General features: G+C 31.5%; 2 protein-coding genes across 2 annotated transcripts in view; both read right to left on the bottom strand.

The window, feature by feature from the left end:
- The window catches only part of LOC133338920 (serine/arginine repetitive matrix protein 2), a 40,238-nt gene that overhangs the window by 10,078 nt on the left and 4,556 nt on the right, over window positions 1–25,604 (bottom strand). Inside the window, exons 3-5 of the mRNA XM_061547049.1 lie at window positions 24,990–25,101; window positions 12,621–13,001; window positions 6,407–6,556 (exon numbers count right to left, since the gene is read on the bottom strand). Coding sequence (XP_061403033.1) covers window positions 6,407–6,556; window positions 12,621–13,001; window positions 24,990–25,101 — 643 coding nt within the window. The remainder of the gene's footprint in view (window positions 1–6,406; window positions 6,557–12,620; window positions 13,002–24,989; window positions 25,102–25,604) is intronic.
- The window catches only part of LOC133338860 (protein ROP), a 324,624-nt gene that overhangs the window by 297,023 nt on the left and 1,997 nt on the right, over window positions 1–25,604 (bottom strand). The window lies entirely within an intron of this gene.

Below are 25,604 nucleotides of genomic sequence, written 5' to 3'. Positions count from 1 at the left end.
TGCTAACTCCTCACTGGAACATCGGAATCCGAAAATTCCAACGGTGTTAGAATTTAATTACCTCTCGTTTATTTTTATTTCACTTCGCACAACAATTAACAAAATGGCGGAACTTTGAATTTTTTTTTTACCACAAACTAAGTTAAAAAATAAGGAAGTTCTTCATCGATTGGCTTTATCCTAGTTCATACGAGAGCTATACACTCCCAGAGAAACGTGTCAAAATTTGGAACCGATTGGATTATTAGTTTTTGAGTTATCGTCCCGCCATTCGCAAAAGGGAAAAACGCGTTTAAAGTTTGAGAAGCCCTTTAGCCGTCACTTGATGCTGACACATTAAATCGGCTATATCTTTAAGGGTTCTTGAGATTTTCACTTGAAATTTTGTAGGGACATTCTTGAATTAGTGTAGATTCGAATTAAATAAAAAAAAATTGACTGCGAGAATGGGGAAGGTTCCCTTAAATATGATTACCTTTTTATTTTTATTTCAACTTATTTAACTATTTCCAAATGCTTCAGATTTTTCTTTAAAAAAAGATGTGGGTTTGGATATATCCTTTAGGGTTATGGAACATATATATTTTATATTTAACATAGACAGAATATTTTCTGATTTTCTGTCAGTTTTTAAAAAGTTTCAACGATTTTTTGTTGAACTATTTTTAATTGTTAATCTTAAAATTAATATTTAATTTTTTCTAAAATTTCCATCATCCTTATTGTCTGTGGTGCCCCCTTCTGATGACACACTTTATTTGTGTCTGGAATTTATGTCATATATAGCATGTTGTCTATTATACATATATATCCTCCATGGTAGTAATCATTTGCATAGTCATGTTAAATCTTCCTGATTTACGCATACACACACCCATACACACACACACACATCACCGATTCCATTGAAAATCCAAGAGACATAAAAGCACAACTGGAAATATTTGAAAACAAAAAATGTCTCTGCATATTATGGTTAAGTGCATATCACAGATATGCACTCAAATAAAATGCACAGTTTGAGTTTTAAATTTTTTTTTTAAATTCAATTGAAAAAAAGTAAAAACTCTATCAATTTAAATGAAGTGGTTTTATCAATGTTTGTAGTGGGTGTGTAAAGTGTTTATTTTGTGTATTTAATTGCTGAACGTTTGCAAAAATTGTTTCAAGGGCATATTACGAATATTTGCAATTTTTAATTAATTATGTATTGGAATATTTTTGCTGCTGATGGTGCATAATTAAAATTTATTTGGATAATTGGACGTAAAGGTGACAGGTTTATTTTGAAGCATAAAAATGAGGGGTGGGATTGAGTGATATGACGTATGAATAATATCACGTTCATACGCCACCCATGCCATTAAGTGGTTAAATTTCATTTAAAACCACCGTTAAGGGGGATGATGTTAAAGGAGACAATATTCTGCACTAGATTTTAAAGACAGTTTCTAAAAAGAGGAAATCCGTAGAAAAAATTAGTTTAAATTTTCATAGCTAAAAATAAAAAAATTGTTGAAATTTTTATTTTTTGAAATCATAGGAAAATCTTAAAAAATTAAATTTTGTAAAAATATATTATTAATAAATTTATTAAATTACTATTATGTTGAGTAGTTTAATATATTTTCCAAATTTTTATCAATAATAAATATTCTAGGCTTATTTATTTATATTTTAAATATATAGAATTAAAAATAAATTATAATTATCTAATAGATTTTTTGTCTTACATTTCACTGAGTAAATTATTTTTATTTTTCATTTTTACTAATTCGTAATAAATTTCTCCATTTTGTATATATAATTATTAAAATTCCCATCCTAACACTCATACGCCACATGAAGGTCATTGTACCCTTGGCGTAGCTTATTTTCATTGTTTATTTTTCATAAATTGCAAAATAGCCTATTTTTAGGCGCTCTCAGCTATTTAGCTGCATGTTTATTTTCTTTTTTCTTCTGCAGATTTGTCATTAAAATACAGTAAATAACCCCTTTTCCATAATAAAAACAAGAAACAAAAGCAACAACAATTGTAATCTTATAATTGCTTAGTTTAGAAAAACCCCAACAAAACTTATATGTGACACAGTTGGCTAGTGGCCCAAAACAGAAAAAACCTCATACACACCAGCCTAAAATTATGCAACAAGTATATAAACTTTTGCCCTATTTCAAATGTCACAGGCAAAGGTATTTATTTTGCTTGGATTGAATGGACAGGCAGGGGAAAAATAAATACTTTACAACAACAACACCTTATGAATGTGTTGGTGGTAATATAATACGAACGGAACCACTTACACTCATAGCCCAGGTATTTGAACACATTGTGTGTGAGTCTAGCAAACCTAAACCTGACAGCCAGCCAACCCGCAAGCCAGCGAACTAGTCCGCCAGTCAGTTAGACAGTCACTCACTCACTCAGTAAAACTATGTTTAGTAGGTATTAACTAAAAATAGTACAAACATTTGTTTTGTCATTTATTCGATGTGTTCTTGTTGTTTGTTTTTGTTGTTGTTTTCCAGTCTTAAATACTTTTACTGATAGCTGTAGTGTACTATATTTAAATGTGTGTTCTTGGGGGATTTAAGGTTAAACATTGCGTATAAGTGTTGACACAACTCATACGTCATCGATAGGGTTGAGATTTTTTTTCGGTTCAAACTCGTTCTACAGAACATTTGATTGTTATTTTTAAATCAAAATCATCCCAAAGAAAGTTTTCAATAACATTGATAGAAATTTCGAATTCAATTTACGCTTATTACTTTTTTTTAAAAACCTCCAAAAATTTAATAATTTCGACATTTTTTCTGTGAAAATTTTAAATTCTGTACAAGTTTTTTGTGGCTATATTTTCCACGTCATTTAATATTTTCTAATTAAATTCAGTTTAATATTTTAAAACACTTATACTGTATTATTATTATAAAAAAAGTAATATTTAAATGTGTATTGGGGATTGAAGGTTAAACATTGCGTATAAGTGTTGACAGTACTCATACGTCACCAATAGGGTTGGAATTTTTTATTTTTAGTTATTTCAGCTCATTTCAAATAAAATTTGATTGTTTATTTTGATTGAAGCTCATTCTAAAGGAAAACTTAATTTTTATTAGGTTAATTGAAATTTGCAATTGAAATTTTGTCCCATATTGTCCCATATTTTGTTTTGTAGAACCTGCAAAGATTCTTATATTGTGGAAATTTTTACTTTGAACATTTGAGAAGATCTTCGTGGCAAAATTTTCCACAAAATTTAATATTTGAAATTAAATTTAATATTTAAATTTTATACTGTACTATATTTAAATGTTGTGGGGTTATACATTGTGTATAAGTGTTGGCAGTACTCATACGTCATCGATATGCTAGTGATTTTTTGATTAAAACTCAATCCTTTTTTATTTAAATTTATTGATTAAACTCATCCTAAAGAAATTTAATGGTATTAAGCCAATAGACTTTTCGAATTGAAATTTCGGTCATTCATTTTTTTCTAGAACATGCAAGAATCTAATATTTTAAAATTTGCGTTTTTATTTAATTCGAATTCATCTCAACGAAAATTGTCTATGCTATTATTTTTTTCTAGAATCCACAACAAATCTTATAGTTTTACATGGCAACATTTTCCACAAGTTTAACATTTTAAATTAAAATAAATTTAATTATATTTAATACTTAATAACAAATGCATTTAATATCTAATTAACAATTTTACTTTTATATTTAAATTCAGTCTTTCTTATTCTTTTTTTCATTTTATTATACAAATCCAATTTAATTAAAATTCATATCGTAATAATAATTAACTTTCCAATTTCACCTTTACGAATATCACCTATGTTTCGCATTATCTCAATGTCATATATTTTACTTCCCAATAATCTCAACAATTTATTTATTTCTTCTTAAATACATTTTAATTAAATTAAATTAAATTAATAATAACAATAATAATCCAACACTTGACAATTAAGTATATGCAGCCAGCCAACCAACCAACCCAATGATAAGTGATTTCAATTTCACTATCTCAATGTGTCATAGCACACACACACAAGCCAATCTTTTTGCAAAATAATGTGTGTCACCTTATAACGGTTGCTTGCATACGATACAACAAAGAACCTTTCTTATTGTTGTCACAACGACACCGAAAACAACAACACCACCACAGTAAATACATGCATAAAGTCGGACATCTCAGTCAGTTGAGTTTTCCCCACATCATGAAATGACAGCTTGCCATTGAAACCAGTTCAGTCAGTCATTCGCTCAGCCACTCACTCACTCTCTCATTCATTCAATTGTCATTCATTGGTATATCATTGTGACAGTTTTTGCATTTAAATTCTTCAAACCGACAGACATACGAGTGCGACTGCCTGCGACTCGTCATCATCATCATCGGCCGGCCGATATATATTGCACCGTTAGAAGCAATAGCAACAGTTTATACTGTTATTCATGAACTCGATTTATATGCATTTATGTGAGAGAGGAAAAAAACAATGAGGTACGATCAAAATTATTTGAGAAGAGAGCCAGAAGGGATATGTATATTCAAAGAGCAAGCCAAAAAGGTAACAAAGAGCCTTCAAGGAATTCCCACGAAATGTAGTTTTTTGGACTAAATATAATTATTAAATATTTTTGTTTATATTTTCATCCTTTGTCAAAATCTTTACTAAAAATATTCTAAAAAAATCGATTAAAACTCGGAAGAAGATATAAAAAAATCATAATTATGTTTCCGATAAATATTCAAAATAAAAAATCAACGACTCTCTCTCTCTCTTAGAGAATTTCTAAGAATTGCCTTCAGAATATTATTAATAAATTAGTGTTTATTTCTTCTATTTTTGGTAATAGCAATATATCCTTTCATTCCCTTTTCCCCTCCCTCGTTTCACAGTAAAGTATATACAACACTAACAATTGACAATTCATTTAACTTCACTTCAAAAATCATTGGTATATTCACAGTAAAATTGCATTTTTTTCTGTTTTTGCCCCGTCAGTGCCAGCCTGTCATCTGTGTGTACGAATAACTAACTATTCATTGGTTTCCGCTCACTTTCTCCAGTGTGTCACTCTCGCTAACTGGTTTATGACATTTTTCGCACAACAACTACACGGCGAAATGGCGGACTGGCTGGTTGTTTTTACGTTTTTTTGTTTTGTTTAAAATATTCATTGGCAAAAGGATGCATGCACGGAGACAAATACACAAAGTGTTACCGTATTGTGAGAGAATGGGGAGAGGGGTAAAGAGTAACATTGGCTGGCCACCATGGCAATGAGAGATAGTGTGTGTGTGTGTATTGGGGGGACTCCATATAAATTAATAGCAAAGCGACAATGAACAGCATCCTGTCAATCCATTGCATCTGTTTCATACGTGGCTGCCATGGTAGTAGTAGTGTCGTTGTTGTCAGCCATTTAATCTTCTCTCTCCCCCACACACACACCCGCACTCCCACTCATTCATTATCAATGCAGTGATGTAGGGAGAGCCTGGTTTTGCTTTCTTTGCACTTCAATAACAAGATGTGGGGTGAATTGGCGGCCACTCACTCACTCTCTCTCCCTCTATTTCTCCCGCACTTTCTCCTCTCTGTTATAATATGATTATCTTGCCTTTTTACAATGCATCATGGCGTTGTTTTGTTTTGCCATTGTCATTGTTGTTGTTGGCTTTGTCGCCGTATAAAACAATTTTCAATTAAGTTTGGTATGCTATTCTCTCTGCTCGGCTCTGTTGTGCTGCTGCTTATTATTATTTATTTTCAAAGGATAGTTAGTTAGTCGTATCGCTCAAGGTCTTTTTACTGTCTATAGTTTCTGAATTGAATTGAAACAAGGCGAGAAAAAAATGGTGTTTTTCTTTTTTGATTCTTGTTGAAGGTAGCACAAAAATTAAGACGAGTGTTTATTCAGGGACACGAAATGTAAAGGAATATATTTTTTTTGGGGGAGAGAAAAAAATCGAAATTTAATTACTCATTTCTTGAAGTAGTGGAAGACAGAAAAAAATGAGTCGAAGAACATTTGGGGTTCTTTAAAAAAATTTTAACAGCAAACTTAAGAAACAGCTGATTAGCAGCTTATCTTCAATGTTGGCGCTTTTAATAGGCAGTTCACAATACCGACCCAGAAACAGTTGATCTTAAAATATGACGTTATTAATAAGTTTGTTCTGGGTAATAAAAATTACATAGATTTTCTATATATAAGAATCGCATTTAAATTTAAACTTGAATAAATATTTTTTGGTAAATAAAATATTTCCTATTGATATTTAAAATACATTTATAAATTTTTCCCATTTTTTTATTTATTTTTATTTAATAAAACTCCAAATTTTTAATTAATATTTTCCCATTCACTTACCTGCTGTAATAATTGCTGCAATTTCGCTTCCTCTTCCTTTTTATGCTGTGGATCCATGAAATACAATTCCTCCGTTGAGCTGCGTAATTCCAAAGCACCTTCCTCGCGAAAACCCATATCCAGTGATTCCTGTAGGGTGCCAGTGCCCACCTTGTTATGATTAGTTTTTGTTTTGTTTTTTGGAATATTTGGTTTTGGTTTGTTTTTTGTTGTATTTTGTGTTCAATATTTTTTTTTGAAATAACAATTTTGTTTCGATTTTTTTTCGTTCAATACATAAAGAAATTAACAAACAACATCAATTTAGAAATAAAGCAAACAAATTGGATACAATTTTTTATTATAAAAATATAAAATAAAAATACATAAAGTGTTGAAATTAAAAATGTGTATATATTTTTTTTAATATCCAATGTGTCCAAATATTTTTTTGATTTAACAACAATTGATGAAACAAACATTGACAAATTACCATATAAAAAAAGATATAGAAGCACAAAAATATATATTGGAAAAGAAAAAAAAACAGTTACAGTTAATATTGAAATTAAATGAAGCATGGTTTGCATTAGTAATGATGTGATTAAGACATTATACAGTGGGTATCAAAAAAGGGTATATAGATTTAAAAAATAAAATAATCATTAATTGAGCAACTACAGTAATAAATATAATATTATTTAACAGAATTAAAAAATGACAAAAATCCACTTAACATTTTTTGATACCCATTGTATGTGTTTTAAAAATATGATATATATTCACATGTAACTTAAACAAAATCCATCTATAACAACTATTTTTCTAATATTTTCAAAAACACTAAACAAAAATGACATTAAAATGTGAAATTGGGTGTAATTATTTGACACACCCTGTATGAAATACTACAGAAAGGCGCACTTAAACCATTGACAACAAAAAATCAAAACTTTTTCACGAGTATATTAAAAAAAAAAAACAAAATATAAACTCAAAATTGGGCTTAGAAAGAAGTCTTTAACAAAAAAATTTTAGAACTCCTCAATAAAAAAGGTGTCTATAGATCGATAAACAAAATCAAAAAGCTTATATGGTTTGAACAGCTGTTAAACACACATGTAATGACAGAACCAAGATCTATTAATCAGGTCACTCAACAAGCGAAAATCAGCTGACAAGACATTGTTTACGTTTTCACAATGGAAGTCAATTCACAATAATGGATTTTGACAGCAAACTTGAGAATCTCTAATATCCATCTGGTCCGGACTACCTTTTTAATAGGCCTTGGACAGAACATTATTCATACGTATATATTGGAAATTCCAAAATGGGTATGAATTCGTATTCGACAACTCCAAAGAACTCTAACTCTAAATGTCCAGTAAAATAAATCCGAGTTGAAATAGCAATTTTAACGGAGAGTTTACAAAATTTCCATCGATAAATTTAATCCAGTAACAAAACAGCTGATTGATATTGAAAATCATCTGTTTTTAAAATTGCTGTATTATAAATTTGTTTTTGATTTTTGCACGTTTTACTTTATAAAAAAGAATGCTGGAACAAAGCATGACTTAACCAGGAAAATCAGCTCTTTCTCAAAATTGTTGTCAATATACATTATTGTGAATTAAAATCACTGTATGAAAATGTAAAGAACAAAACACAATCCAAGGCCTATTAATATGGTCACCGAAAAGAAAAACAACGAAAAATAGCTGTTTTTTAATCAAATTTTATGCTAAAAATGTTGACTTTATTTTCGTTTTCATAATGGGAAATCAATTCACAATAATGGATTTTGGTAGCCAACTTGAGAAACAGCTGATATGTAGCTGATCTTTTTGGATGACCTTTTAAAATATGCCCAAAACAACACATAGTCTAAGGCTTATTAAAAAGGTCGCACAGACCTCCAAAATCAGCTGTTTTTATCTCCAATTTAATGTCAAAAGTTTTTATGTTATCAAGGCTCATTAATTACGTCATCCAGGGAAACCTGCTGAATATCAATCATTATTGTGATTTGACTTCATTTATGAAAACATAAACATAGTCCACATTTTTAACATTAGATTTGGGAAAAAAACAGCTGACTTTCTTTTTGCTGGGGGACCTTATTAATATATTTTAGATTTTTTTACGATTTTATAATGTAAAATCCATTCACAATAATCGATTTTTGACAGCCAGCTGGTAAAGCAGCTGAACTTTCTGGATAACCTTATTACTTGAAACAATCTATGTATATGATGAATTCCAGCTGTTACCTCTTTGTTATGTCAAAATGTAATAAATTTTAAATGAATCATGTGGCAAAGTAAATGAAAACAGATACTATAATATTTCCAATATATAATATTTCAATATTTTGATTATATGCCATTAAAATACATAAAAATAACATTTTTATTAACAATTAACAACAATTATTTATGACTTTTAATGTTGTCAATTTTTTATGGCAGTATTTAAATGTGTTTAATACTATTTAGCCTTATATCCTTCCTATTTTATTTAATTTCGCTTTGAATTTCCTTTTTTAGCAACAAAACAAATCGTAATAAAGCAAGAAGCCAACAACTTTTAGATTTAGGCCAACTATAGAATTATCCTAAACCCCCACTCTCTCTCTCTCTGACATTTTAACTTCCTGCGAAGTCCTTCAACCATAACTTATGTAAACACTGGTATAGTTGGATGGTTGGTCGGTTTAGTTCGCTTGTCGCCTGTCTTTATAATCGTCTGACGGGCCATTGTGAAAATAAAAATCGCTTGGCGTTGTGGAAAAGTTTCAGAAAATAAAATAAAATACAAAAAAAATTGTAGGTGTGTTAATGCTAAGCAGTTTAATACTGACGTTATGCTGCTTCTTCTTTCACTTTTTGCTTATTGTTTTCTTTTTTTCTTGTTTTGTCTTCATTTTATCATAAACTGGGTTAAAATGTGTTGGAAATGACAAATCAAAGAGTCTTTGCAAATGAAGGAGAGAAGGAGAGCACTATGGGGAGGGAAAGCCAAAGGACTTACAATAAAGAAAAGTAAAAGTGCGAACGAAGGAGAAGAATTGATTTATATCACATAAATAATTTTGCAACAACCAAGGGGAAGAAGAGAGGGAGAGGGACAGACATGTTAAACATAAAATGTAAATGTGTTCAAAACATTTAGCTGTAACGTCAGGAAAAATTCAAACATAATAGGGTGCAAGGTAATATCTCTAAATGGGGAAAAAATCCCTTCCCGGAGAACTTACTGAGTAGCTATTACATGAGGTGGAATCTTTGTAATTAACTTTAAATTGGCCACATGAATTATAAATTGGCTTCAATTGCAAAGGAATTAAATGAATAAAAAATATTATTTTATTTTTAAAAATATCCTGATTAAATATCAGCCTATAATTTTCTTCGATTTTCCCCTTGCCATTATCTCAAATACCCACTATTTCTTCTAGAAATTATATTATTAATATTTTTTCTATATTGATTTGAACTACATAAATAAATGTTCAATGGTGTGGTATGGGAGGAATGAAAAACAGAAAATCGTCAAAGAAAATCTGAAACCCACAGCAACAATGACGTCAGTCTTTTGGGGGGTAAAAAATAGGGTCGCTGTAGGTGGAATGTTTTTTTTCTTCTTTCGTCTTCTTCTCCACCATCACTCAAATGACACAAAAGATTTAACATTCGGTTAAAGAAACGTGATTAAGTCAGAATTTTATTTTATATTAACAGGCCACTAACCGAGAAAATGTGTTGCTGTGTGTCTGTCCAATAGAAAAACTAGTAAAAAGAAAATAAAAAGGTAAAATGACAAGAAAGAAAGTATTTTGCACCTCAGGTGATAAAAAATAATAAAAAGAAAAAAACTACATTTTTTTATGCAGACTACAATCGTTTTAAAATGCTGACAAATAGTTTGTCAAAAGAATAGATGAATGTAACAGATTGTAACGGATACGACTATTCACAATAATAATAATTAATACTATCATCGAAATCTTAAATATTTAAAAAAAATTAAAATTATCCTGATTATCATTCAATATTTTAATTTAACAAGCAGTTTCATTACATAAATCAATAAAAAATATTGTAGATTGCATCAATACCTTAATTAATAAGGATGCAAAAGCCGATCAGCTGTTTCTCAATTAAGCTGACAAAATACATTATTGTGATTTGAATTCACAATATGAAAATGTAATTGCAAGGCCTATTAGTAAGGTCAACAAGGAAAATCAAATATGCGTCAGCTGTTCTCAAATCAGTTATTGTGAATTGACATTATAACAATGTAAATAACATCGACATTTTTGAAATTAAACGTGCAATCAAATTCAAGTAGTTTTTCATTTCTTTGACAGTTAATCAAGTCTTGTGTAAATGTACCTATTTATAGCAAAATAAGAGAGAAATTAGAAAACCCTAATATATATCAAAATCAGTTATTGTGAATACATTATAGACATGTAAATATCATTTTACATTAAACATGTATAAGCATCTGTTTTGTTTTCTTCTGTTTTTTAATAAGTCTTGTGTAAATGTAGGTATTTATAGAAAAATAAAAGAGATAAATTAGAAAACCCTAATATATCTCTATTATTCTTTGCATAACGAAGCTTGCCTCAAATCCTTGTATGTGTTCCCTTCTTTATTTAAAAAAAAAAATCATCATAAAGTTGTTCTAAAATCAACACCAAATAAAATGTTTGAGATTAGATAAAGGCCAATAAAAAATCCCCCATGAAGATCAGCTGTTGGTATAGTTTGCTGTCAGAAACAAAGCCATTAAAAACAGTTGATCATGTTTATTATTATTTTTATTAATAATCATCTGTTTTTATAATTATTATGTATTAGTGTTTGGTTCACCTGATGGTCTCTAAATAAAATTAGCCAAGAAAATCAGCTGTCCAGAAACCATTATTGTGAATTGACTTCATATTTCAAGCACGAAAAATACAGATTTTTTTTTTTGTTTTCTTGGTGACCTTATTAATACGAATTAGTTGAAGGCTTGCAATGCCTATACAAAGGTCATCAGGGAAGATCAGCTGCAAATCAGCTGTTCTCAAGTTTGCTGTCAAAGTCCATTATTGTGAATTGACTTCACAATAAAAAAAAAAAAATTAAATAAAGTCAACATTTTCAACATTGAGCTGTGTTGTTTTTTGGGCGACTTCATTAATAGACCACCAGCAAACTGCAAATTAATAGTACGTTTACATTGTACCGGATTTATAAAATGTATAAAGTATGTCAAATAATCCTTATCATGGCCTATACATAAGGTTACCCAGGACGACCAGCTGGATATCTGCGCCACTCAAATTTGCTGTCAAAATTAATTATTGTGAATTGACTTACATAAAGAAAACGTAAACAGAGTCGACATTTTTGGACATTAGACTTGAGAAAAAACAGCTGTTTTCCGATTTCGATTGCTACTTGGGTGACCTTATTTATAGATCTTGATCCTTATAGAGAAGGTTAAGCCGGCAAAAAGTTCTAATCTAAATGCCGTTTTAGACAAGTAAAATTGCCTAATGTAAATCACGGTTATGTATAGGTTTCTATAGATCGAAAAAATCAAAAAAGTTTCCTTTAAACCGAAAAAATCCACAGATCGTTTCATATTAATTTAAAAACTATTTTAGGACAATTTCGGACTATTAGACCTCCACTATAAACTCTATTTTTATTTATTCTGATTTTGAAATTAATTTCTTAAAATGTAAACCCTTTAAAAGAAAAATTCAAAAAAAAAGGAGTCTTTTAGACCTTCCATTGTTGGGATATTTTGAAATGAAAACGACAACAAGCACAAAGAACAAAAATACAGTGAATCCTCTCACATTGAAACAACAATTTAAAATATTGAAAAAAATGTATGCGTGTTCGTTTTCTTTTTAAATAAAATAACCTCGTGAGAAGTTCCTCTGTAAACGGTGTTGTGATTTGCCAACAACATTTACTAAACTACTAACACACAGTGACAGTTACGGCAAAAGTCAACTAAAAGAAAATAAAAAAACCAACGACAAGAACAACAAAAACTGAAAAAAATAACAAACAACTCTTTTCAAAAAATGTTTATCTATCAAGAGTTGAGTTAATGGTGTCAGAGGAGCTAGTATTTTGTCTCTCCTCTCTTCGTTTTTTTTTTTGTCTTTATCACAAAAAATATCTAAAAGTCTATTGCTTTCAACATAAATCACCTGTTCAAAGACATTTTCAGGACTGCTATCGCGACTATCTTCCTCATGATGTGACGATGATGAGGCACGACTCAATTCGATACGCGGTGTTGTTGGGTTCAGTGTATTTGTGGCTGTGCTGTTCGACGATGATGTTTTTGTTGTGGTTGTCGTGGTGGCCGATCTTGTGGGTGGTGCTGGTGGTATTTTTGTTGATACTGTTGTCCGATTGCCATTGTCCTGTCTGCCGCTGCCACCGCCACCTCCTTTGGCCGTTGTTGTGGTTTGGGGGGCATCGGCTCCTGCTGCCGCTGTTGTTGTCATTTTAATGGATGTTGCCATTGCCGTTTGCTTCGTTGTTATGGACTTTTTACATGTTGTTCCGCCATCATTTATATCCATCTGCAATGTAATTAAATCAGAAAACATTAATTTCTCTGTGTGTGTGTGCGTTGGGGTATTGTGACGCTAATAGGGATTTTTATTGATGTCAATGTAACTTAAAATTGGAGGGGCAAAATATAATCTGAAGGTTTACAAGGGGTACAATAATCCTTAATAAAAAAACATTATCCAAAAAATGTTAAACATTTAAAGTAACATATTTTCCCTTATTTTTTTTTAACACATTGTAGGTACATTAACCTTTTGTTCCGCAAATACAGAATTCTTGGCTAATTACACCAAAAAAATTTACCACAAACCGAAAAAAACATGTCATATTTGAAATAAACTGCAGACATTTTGAAAACAAAACCAAAAAAACATGAAACCTGTCCATCAAATAACCACGACAGCTCCGAAAAAACCCTCACACACACATAATAACCAAAAACAACAGCAAACAAGTGAAAAAGCGGTAAGTTCGGCCGGGCCGAACTTTGGATACCCTCCACCATAGTTATATTGACAGGTACTATAAATGAAAATATAGGGAACATACCAAAAAGTGGACCTATACCGACATTTCTAAAAACGGATTATGTAAACCATAATAAAAATTTTAGAAATTTTTAAAGGATAATTATACCCTCAGCCTTATGGCTAATGAGGGTGTATACACTTTAACACGATGAAAATGTGTCTCATTGAAATATTGGTTCTAGTCCATGGTCCATGTTTCTTTGGACCAAATTTGTTTCAGAAAATTTAGATTTCATCCGAACTTTGCCCATCTCATTATTTCTTCCAAGCTTAGTTCAAATTCGAAGCTGGGGGATATTGGTCCACTCCTTCTGGTACCTCCCACACAGGAGCTAGGCCTAAATGCTGGTTTTAGTTCATATATAGTTCATTATCGAACCTTACGTTCTCATTTTTTTATCTCTCTATCCTCCGCAGGTGAAATGATTACAAAAGAGTCTTAGAACCAAACTCAAAATGCGGAACAAATCAGATAACTATTTTAATATTAAAAAAGGGGGTTATATGGGGACTACCCCAAAAAGGGGGTGCATATTAATAATTTTTTGTAGGGAAATTTGTTACCATATATGACTACAAAATACCAAATTTCAGGGAATTCGGTTGAAAAACGTGCTCAAGAACCTCAAAATAGCGAAAATTGGGGGAACTCTTATATGGGGGCTACCGGAAAAAGTGGACCTATATTTATAATTTTTAGTGGGGAGATTTGGTACCCCATAAGAACCCAATGTACCAAATTTCAGCGAATTTGGTTGAAAACCGCGCTCAAGAACCCTAAAATACCGAAAATTGGGGGGTACCCTTATATGGGGGCTACCCGAAAAAATTGACCTATATTAATAATTTTTAGTATAGAGATTTGCTACCCAATAAGAACTCAAAGTACCGAATTTCAGCGAATTCGGTAGAAAAATGCGATCAAACCCCCCAAAATACCTCAAAATTGGGGGTACCCTTATATGGGGGCTATCCGAAAATATGGACCCATATTTATAATTTTCAGTGGAAAGATTTGCTACCCAATACGAACTCAATATACCAATTTTGAGCGAATTCAGTTGAAAAACGCGCTCAAGAACCTCAAAATACGGAAAATTGGGGGGTACCCTTATATGGGGGCTATCCGAAAATATGGACCCATATTTATAATTTTCAGTGGAAAGATTTGCTACCCAATACGAACTCAATATACCAAATTTGAGCGAATTCAGTTGAAAAACGCGCTCAAGAACCTCAAAATACCGAAAATTGGGGGGTACCCTTATATGGGAGCTATGCCTAAACGTGGACCGATAAAGCCCATCTTCGAACTTGACCTGCCTGCAGACAAAAGACGACTCTATGCAAAATTTTGGCGATCTATCTCAATTCGTTTAGACGCTAGAGTGATTACAACAGACAGACGGACAGACAGACAGACGGACAGACGGACAGACGGACATGCTTAGATCGTCATAGAATTTTACGCTGATCAAGAATATATATACTTTATAGGGTCGGAAATGATTATTTCGATGCGTTACAAACGGAAAAACAAAACTAATATACCCTCCATACTATGGTGGAGGGTATAAAAAAGCAGCCCCCCCTGAACTGAAGTGGTCTTTGTCAGACGTCAAAAGGTATTTTCACATCCATTGGCATTCATTTCGACAGGATTCTGACATGAATGGAATTAAATACACGAAACACATTTATCCTGTTCGCAACAGCACTGACAGGCTAATGAATCCATACATATATGATGTACGAGTAGTCGTAGTAGTGGTGAAAAGTTTTTTTTATGTTTTCAGCACATTAGGGATTTTGTTTGAAGCGACATGTGTGGGAAAATATGAAAATAGAAAATTTCTTTTTTATAATTATTATTAATTTGACAGCTAAGCTACAGAAAGTTTCTTTGTTAGTGAGAAGTTGAAAAAAATAGTATACTCTTGCAGGTTCTGGAACAAAGCTATAGTAATAAATTAAAATTAACTTCATTAACATTTATTTGACATATATTTACAAAGGAAATGTCAATTTAAATGACAAAGAATCGGTGATTTGTCACCTATGCTCGCTCTATCAATCATTTCTTCTATATCAAGACCTATTATCAAGGTCACCCAGAAAACGATAGCCATCAGTTTTTATTTCTCAAGTTTAGCTGGATATCAGCTGCTTCTCAATTTTGCTGTCAATAACCATTATTGTGAATAAACTTCACATTATGAAAACGTAAACAAAGTCATTACGACATTAGACTTGAGAAAAACAGCTGACTTTTGCTTGCTGGGTGAACGTATTAAAAGATCTAGCGTTTTCATAATGTCAAGTCAATGGATTGTGAATGGATTTTGACAGCAAACTAGAAAAGCAGCTGATATTTCAGAATGACCTTATTGACCTTGTTCAATATTTTATTTAGAATTGTTATTTTAATAATCCAAATAAATACACAATCCTCAGAATAAATCAGCTGATTGAAATTGTTACGGGGTAATTTTTTGAACTTTCCAAGGCTCTTTAATAAGGTCACCCACGAAGATTAGCTGTCTCTCAAGTTAATTGTTAAAATCCATTATTGTGAATTGACTTCACATTATGAAAACGTAAATAACGTTGAAATATTGGGCAATGGAAACAGCTGTCTTTCGCTTCCTGGAAGATCATTAAAAAAGCCCCAGTACGGCGCAAATTTTTAAATTTTTCATTGACACAACTATCCAAGGCGAATAAATACGGTCGTCTAGGAAAATCTGCTGCTTCTCAAAATTCATTATTGTGAATTGACATTAAACTTGAGACAAACAGTGTTTTTTTCGCTTCCAGAGTTATTTTATAAATAGGTCTTGTACAGATCAAAATTTTTCTTTAATTTCCCAGTAACACAGCTCTCCAAGACGTATCAATAAGTTCGCCCAGGATGATTAGCTGATTATCAAAATACATTATTATGAAATTAAATGCTACCAGGTTTACCTTATAAATAGGCCTTGCTTTTTTCTAATTTACTTTCTCGACTTGTTCTTATTTACTGGAGAATTTGTACAAATTATTAACTTATCACAACTCACCTAATGTACATTTTAATACCAAACTTCAAGGCCTATTAATAAGATTGCCCAAGAAGCATAAACAGCTGTTTTTCTCAAGTTGAATACCAACAATTTGAAGTTTTTTAACAAGATCTATTAATAACGTCACCCAGCAACCCAAAGTCAGCTATTTTATCTCAAGTTTAATGTCAAAAATGTGGACTTGTTTACGTTTTCATAGTGGAAGTCAATTCACAATAGTGGATTTTGACAGCCAACTTGAGAAACAGCTGATATCCGGCTGGTCACCCTGTATAAACTTTTTAATAGCTCTTGCTATTTATGGTCTATTCCCGTACTACATGAATATACTATTTTTTACTACGATAACAATTTTTTCTTTATAATATAAAATGTGAAATCAATTCACGATAATTGATTTTTTCAGCAAATTTGAGATACAGCTGATCGTCCTGGGTGACTATATCAATAGATTTGTTCCAAACCTATTATTAATTTATTCACAAAATCTCATTTGAAATATTTTCTCATTAAATCCCCATCTAAATATTCACACAAAATTTTCCCCATTTAATAAATTGTTTAGTAATTAAAACAAATTTGTTATTGCAAAAACAGGAAACACATACACCTAAGAAATTACCTTGATATTTATTATAGAATATCCATCAAGAAGAAGAGAACAACAACAAGAAGTATTAAACTAAAATCCTCATTAAACTCATTTATAGTTCAACAAAAAAGGGGTTAAAAACTTAATAAATGAAGAATGAACTGAGAACAGCAGCCAGTATTAGTTCAAGACAAATAAGAAGAAGCACGAACTACGAACGAACAGCTGGATATCTTGATATTAAAAACACAGAGAAAACTTTAATGAGAGGGCCATTAAGGCAGCCACAGGTATTGATCCATTTAATTAGAGCATCGATACACACGCACACACAGACACCGCCAGCCAGCAATAACAAATTACTTACTTAACAAAAATAAAGTCATAGATTAAAAGCAATATATTGGCTAATGCATCAAGGGAGAGCAAGAGAGGGAATGAGTAAGAGTAAGTCCTTACAAATCTGGCTTACAAACTTCCCAACATCCAGAAAATGAAATTATTTCCAATTAATATTTATGGGGTTTATGTGCACATGTGTGTGTGTGTGTGTGTAATTTTCTATGCCAAAACTTTTCAAAGAGAGGAGAGCATAGAGCAAAGGGAATCAACATAACATTAGGAGCATATTTTTTGCTGAATTTACATTTGCTAAATGCAAATAATGTCAAATCCTTAGTGGCTCATATACATACATATATTCTTATAATATTGTTTTGTATGCTTAAGTAGGAGTAGTATATGTTTTGGATATTGCCATGTATGTGTCCTTAATAGAAAGCCAAAAGTGTATGCAAAACTGTTGGTAGATTTCTTCCATATACTATGTATATATAAATATGAATGTATATGACATTTATAATATATTCACATATACATTTATGAATATTAGGCATGCAAATGTGTGCGTATTTCTGTAAATATATATGTATATATGTTGAGAAACTAAAAGGAGTGGAAGGATCATTTGATACTGATATTAAAGCAATTGCATGTTTCACAATAACAAAAATATATTTTTTTGTTTTTTTTTATTTTTTTGGGTAACCTTATAAATAGGACTTGCTTATTATCATTATTATTACCGCCACTTGAAGAGCGGGTGGTTTTTATTTCTGTGTTGTAAAATTTAGTTTAGAGGTCTAGAAAAATTAGTCAATAATCAGCTGATCTTAAAAGTAACTCTATGGCGCCATAAAACCATTAGCTGCAAATCAGTTTTTTCTATAGTTTGCAATTAAAATCTATTATTGTGAATTGACTTCTCATTATGAAAACGTAAATAATGTGAAATTGTTGATATCTTACTTGAGAAATAATAATTATTTTTCGATATTTGGGTGACTTAATAAATAGACCTTGCTTATTATCATTATTATTACTGCTTCTTGAACATGGGGTGGTACTTATTTCTGTGTTCTAAAATTTAGTTTAGTGGTCTAGAAAAATTGGTGAATAATCAGCTGATCTTATAAGCAACTCTATGGCGCCAAAATGTATACATCAGCTGTTTCCCATGTTTGTTATCAAAATCTATTTTTGTGAATAGGCTTCACATTATGAAAAAATAAATTAAGGCGATTTTCTTTTTTGTCTACAGACTTGAGAAATAATAATTGTTTTTTTTTTCTGGGTGACCTTATTAATAAGCTATGCTTTCTATTTTAATACATGAATGTATTCTTTTTAAATCATGTCAATAAATTGATTAGTATAGCTCTTTTATTATAATTAGCTGATTCAAAATGTTACTGAAACAAATTGGAAAAAAGCTCTGTAAAATAACTGCCAAAATAATTTTTTTAACCCACTTTAATTCTTCGAAAAGCATCTTGTAACGAAATGATTTGCACAAGCTATTATATTTTTGAGCTGAACTGCCATTCGAAACTGATAGTGTGTACGCCTCTTTATAATTGTGTATTTTATGCCTAGTACACACTGGCCATGGTACAATAAATTGGTGGTCTGACTGTCAAAGAACATATTTGTTCTAGTTGAATTCGGGGTACTATGTTGCCAATCATGAGAAATTTTAGCAGATAATATGTGACAGATGGTCGAATAAAAAAAACATGTGTTTTTGTTTTGATCACCTTATTATTGCATCATGACGCTGCTCAATATGAGTGACAGTCACTAAAGGTTCGTTTACATTTAATTTTAATACCCTTAGAAATTTAGACTATGATATAAATTTGACAATCAATTGTTTTTGGTACAAAATCAGTGTTGCATTTGAATTTATTTCGATTTAGCATATGATTTCGAACAAATCGAGATAACGAATGGATTTAATTTTGTATGACAGATCAAGGTAAATTCAACACGTTTTAGCAATTAAATTAAGATGTGTATTATCACAATTAAAACTCTAATCTAAACGCACCTTTATAATAATAATATAGTATGTCATATAAACACTACATATACATTTTTTCTTTTTACTTTCTTTCCAGGGTTATCGTTTGAAAAAAACTAAACAATAATTGGAATATTTCCTGCTATCAGGTATGTTTTATCAATAAGTTAAAATGTTTATAAAACTAGTTCTAAATAATCCTTCCACGCCACTTGTGGATCGTGTGTACTAGGCTTTACGTGCCGCCTAATAATTATAGTATGTATACAAACAAACATCAGCTGATTGTCATTTAGATCATGATCAATGGTATATGTAAACAATGAACCTGTATTTCTGGATTTCGTTAATGGAGTCGATTTAATATCGTATATGTAAATATACTTTTAATACTTACATTTACTTAAAACTATGTTTTACAACAAAATTCCCACACTTATACCCACTCTCTCACCTCTACACATTTTAAAGCCATAAAGTTTCAGTTTGTCTTTGTATTCACACTAAAATCCTTTTTTCCACTCGAAAGAAGGCCATTCATTTAAAAGGTGATTTAATATAAAGTGTGATGTGGCCCACACACAATGGCAACCTTTTAGCAATAACTTATAATTCTGCATATATCCACACACACATACATATCTAGACAAGAATATACATACATATTCATGTGCATAACTATGCATTTGATATGCCTAGGAGTGAGGGAGGATAAAATGAAAGTTAGCCAAAGGCATTAATGGCCGTGTGAAATGTGTGAGAGAAATACAGTGTTGTATTTCGAAGGGGGAGGGGAATGCATGGAGAAATTATAGCACGTTTAGACTACAGCGTTTACTGAGCATTTTTTCTATAGAAAAAATAGTCCTCAAAGGCCTGAGGAATTTTTTCTATAAAAAATAGTTCTCATGGGCCTGAGGATTTTTTTCTACAGAAAAAATAGTCCTCAGGTCCTGAGGAATTTTTTCTATAGAAAAATAGTTTTCATGGCCTGGGAATTTTTTTTTTCTATAAAAAAGAGTCCTCAGCGGACCTGAGGGATTTTTTTCTATAAAAAAGAGTTCTTAGCGGATCTGTGGAATTTTTTTCTATAGAAAAAGAGTCCTCAGAGGACCAGAGGATTTTTTTCTATAGAAAAAACAGACCTCAGGGGACTTAAGTGTTTTTTCTAAAGAGGAATCAGTCCTCAGGGTATTGAGGAATTTTTTTCTACATGTGTTTGTGAGTAAATTTTCATACTACCACGTAACTATACTAACAACAATGTTTGATATGATGTTGTTGTTGTTTCTGCTGTTCTCATATTTGTCCAGAGACATTTAGTGTAAAGCAAGAGGAAAAGGAAACGAAGCAATAACAACTATTACTATTGAAGTCAGTGTCGTTGTCGCTGTGTGTGTGTGTGTGTGTGTCAGCATGTGCAATTACATACACACTTACATAGAGATATTAAAAACCTTGAAGACGTCGGTGTACATTTGGACACCAGGACAAAAACAAAACGTCAAACAAACAACAACAAAAAAACTTTGTTGAGTGGTTGAGTTTTTTAACTTTAATTTGCTTGGAGGCAATATCAACAGCAGCAACAAAAAACATGACAACAACAAAACATTACATTGCCTAGCATTGACACAAGGCAAGAAGCAAGGATAAAAATGTCCTTTAGACAGTTTTTTTTTGTACAAACTTCATGAAAATGCATAAAAACTGTTACAGTGTATGTGTGAGTGTGCGGGTGGGTGCGTGCGTGTGTTTACCGCCATGTGGACATTGTTTTCTAAATATTGCCTTACAAGGATGAAATAAATGTTTTGTTGTTGTTTTTTGGGGTTTCTTTAAAAATTCAAGTTTTTTTCTTGTAGTCCCGTTCTGCAGTCTGGAATTTGTCCATTGGCTATATATTTTGTTTGTTTTGTTGTATTTATTTATTTCGTCGTTTTTTTATTATTTGTTTGCTTTTTATTGTCAAGCCTTAATTGTTTTCTTTCGCTGTTTTTATTGTTGTTGTTATTCCTGTTGTCCACACAGACGACATATTTCTAGTCAGACAAGTAAATAATGGCTATAAAATATGTAGAGAGGCGACCATTGGAGTATTCCGAAGGAAAAAACCTCAGGCCATGGAATCAACATGCATTTAAAGGGAACTATGGGCCGGCAATTTCTTGGGTGAAGCCAAGAATGGAATTTAAAAGAAGAGGAAGAGGGAGAGGAAAAATTATTCTCCAGCAAGTTTCTTTTATAAATTTGAATTTATTAATTAGATTCCCTATTGATTGTTTGTCAAGAGAATGGACCTCTGAGAGATTTATTTGCTTTAAAATGAAAGAAAGTTTCGAGAGATTTAGAATGAGGTCTCTTTGCAACATCTTTATGCTAAATTTTTCACTAGCAGAAATTAGCTAAGAACTAATTAAAGTCCAAATATAAAATTCCACCATTCACCTCTCCTTTAAAAATCTTTGCATACTTTTAGGCTGATGTTGAAAATTGCCATTGACGCCACTCTTCAAAACGCACGCAATCTTCACTAAATCGCTAAAGATTTTCTAAAGGCTAATTAAAGTGCTAATATATAACTCCTTCATCAAGCCCTCCTAAACGTAAGGCATACTTTTAGGCTCATTGAAAAAATGCCATGAATCCTCACGATAGCGCCATATATAGGTGAAAATTTCACAATCAAAAAGTTTGAAAGACTTTCTGACAGATAATACGATAATGTAGCCGATCGGATAACAAATCTCTATAATTTTTTTAAAAAAATGCCGACATATATCAATTCCAAACTAATGAGATTCTATAATAAATTTATCTGCTTCATCGAAGTATAGATGGCGTTGTTATACTACATCTATAGATGAAATTAGCACCATTCAATTCAATTTTAAAAATAATTTCTGCAAGATATTACCAAAATCGCCACAATTTGTATCGCATCGAACAAAATATGTATATAATTTTTAAGCATTTGCAGACTTTTTAGCCATTCCAAACTATTTTAATTCTAATATCGAAGTGTAGATGGCGTAATGATACGTTTGAGTTTATAGGGCAAAATAAATATGCAGATTTTTATCAAGTAGATGGCGTTGATTATTATATGTTATAAGATAGGAATGTAGTTGATGGGATTGGCTTATATCTCCAAGGTGAATGCTGAATGTATGAAGATGAATGGGTTATGCGAGAATTCCATAGAAAAAACTATCTTCAGAGTGCTGATGTTCTTTCGCTCTTTCTTCTTTCCAAAGGATTATGGACCAATTCAGGTTTTTATCAATTTAAAAATGCTGTGGTGCCCTTCATGCAGAAGCAGATGGCTTTTCATGAGAATCTGAGAATCTTAAAGACTTCTCAAAGTCTCTTCTTTAAAATTAAAATTTATAATTTTTAAGTGTAAAACAACAATGACGACGTTCTTGAGTTTTTGTTATTTTTCACAAGTAGATGGCGTTTTTATTACAATTTGATGATATAACATCTGGTGGAGAGAAATATGTGACGTCTCATAAAATTATCAATCATATATTGAAACTAGGGCCGTAAGAAGTTTTTACGAATAGTAGTATTAGGATTTAATTAGTATTAGGTTTAGAAAAACACACAGTTCTTAGAGGTAGAACGCTACCTACTTGTGAAAATTGTAACTGTATCCTAAACGCTCCACATTTTCACTTACTTATATCTACAAGTAGATGTCGTTCTACCAATGAGAATTGTGTGGGCTTCAGGGAAGACTTCTGAAACATGTTTTTAATTGTTGAGGAAAAAAGAGGTGACGTTCCATGTACTTCCATAATAAGTACCCCTTATTTGATTGCTGTTATTCGAGAAGCTATGGTGGATGTATTCACTAACCTTGATATTTTCACAAATAGGTGCCGTTTCTCCTATGAAAAGACTTGATAATTCTGGTAAAACTTCTAATTTTTTGTTTTTGTGATCAGGTATTTGGAGTTTCTTCCTTGAGAAGGTTTGGGAGGGTTGACGATTATTTCTTTGCTATTTACACAAGTTGGTGGCGTTTCTCCTACCAGATGTTTTGAAACATCCGGAAAAACTTCTGAAAAATATTATTTTTTTTTTTGTGTCTTTATTTTTCTTTAGAACAGGTAGATGGCGTTTCTTCTCTGAGAAGTTCTGGAACTTCAGGAAAGTCTTATAAAAAGTCTATCCTAATCTTTGTGTCGACATTTTCATATATAGATGGCGTTTATCATTTGAGATGTTCAAGGAAGGCTTTTAGAAACCCGATATCCCTTTCAGATCCACTTTAATCAATTGTGAGCTCTGACAATTTTTAAGGGAATGTAGTATAAGCATGGGTCGGTTAATTAATTTATATTGGTTTTGAATTGCTTTATTATCCCTTTAGAACATAAAAAAATGAGGAAGGACTTATAGTACGTTTACATTATACCGGATTTCGTTAACCCATGTCAAATAAATCCTCATAGAGTAGATTAACCCGGTAAAAAGTTCTAATGTAAATGCCGTTTTAGCATGTGGCTCCTATTTCAATTTTTCTACAAATACAACAGAAGAATAGCATTTCTCAGATGTGAACCTATATTTATTTTTAATTCGATTGAATATTGATATATTTTATGTTTATTTTATGTTTCCCAGCATATCAGGGAAGCATAGAGCCCTTGAGCGATTCCATGAATAGGTTCCTCATTGAAGTTCTGCATCGAATGGCAATTTCCATGTTTCATTTTTCCAGCGGAAATGACCAATCAAATTTTAATTGTTTAGTAGGTCCCCAACGAAGGAGAATTCATTAGCTTAAGGTTATGTAACAGTTAGCTCTGCTCCTCTGGAGCCAACACTAGAAATTTTTGCAGCGAATAATTTTTTAAATGTATTTTTTTATGTGCCCAAAAGTTGTTCTCTTGTCGATTGATTTTTTCAACTAGACTTCGTAATGATAACATTTTAATGTAATTTTTATTGGCAGCGATTTGATTAGTTGGGTTCAGCATCTTTGGAGTTCCGTGGTCCATTCGCCTTGTTCAACTGAACCTAACTACTACGAAAACTGTATCCTTGCCAAAATATGTAAATTTTTACCCTGAAATATTAACTTTTAGTCCACTTGCATTAAAATCCACTTCGTGCTGAATTCAATTTGGATATTTATTGCCAAAAAGTATGCTACACCATTTTTTTATTTTTCTTGGCTCCTAACATTATGCTCTTAATTTGTATGCAAAATGTTGTATTTGCTTTTGATTTCATTATTGTTCTTGCTGTCGTTGTTGTTGGTTTTTCTTATTTTTTGGTGCAACGATGTTACATTGGTGTCACCTCTTTACTCAAAAGGAAACAAATGGCAGCAACAACAACAGAAAACGATGATCTAGATTTTAGCATACATTTTTCTATTTGAAATGAGCAATTGTGAATGGTTTCTGAGTGTGTGTGTGTGTGTGTGAAACCCCCTCCTCTTCATTGGCATTTTTTGCTGTTCCCAGTTTATTGACACTATTTTGATTGCGGACCAACATTTGGTCTTGTTTTTTGCAATCTATGCCGTCGTTATTTGGAAATCTAGTCGAGAGACAAACAAATGAACCGAGCAAAAAAAGAAAAATAAAAATGGAAACGAACCGATGAACATACTTAAAATCCCAACAACAACATGCTTTTGATCCCTCCTAAAAGTATGCCACATTGTTGTTGGTGTGCTCTGTGTGTGCGCCAGGTGTTTTTTGTGAGTGAGCGAGTGAGTGTGTGTTTGTGCTATTTTTTGATTGTTGCTGCTAACGTGACCCTTTGCCTGTCCTCACACAGAAGTGGCATCTTTATGTGTATCACAGAACATGAACAAACATGTTTTAATTTACATTTCATATAAATGGAATTTGTGATATAATTTTTGGAGACCCCAAAAAAATCAGGGATAGATTTTTGAAATGGAAATTAATATTCCAATTGGAATTCGTTTACTATATATGATGTGGTTATATCTTTCTTAGAAATATACTATTAGTATTATTATTTTTATCTTTCATTAAACCAGCCTTTCAGTATATTTTCGGAATGTTTAATTC

The sequence above is a fragment of the Musca vetustissima genome, unplaced genomic scaffold, assembly GCF_032173495.1.
Source record: "Musca vetustissima isolate MV318-11 ecotype Yass unplaced genomic scaffold, APGP_CSIRO_Mvet_v1 utg704, whole genome shotgun sequence".
NCBI lineage: Eukaryota > Metazoa > Arthropoda > Insecta > Diptera > Muscidae > Musca > Musca vetustissima.
This window is presented reverse-complemented; position numbering and strand designations above follow the sequence as displayed.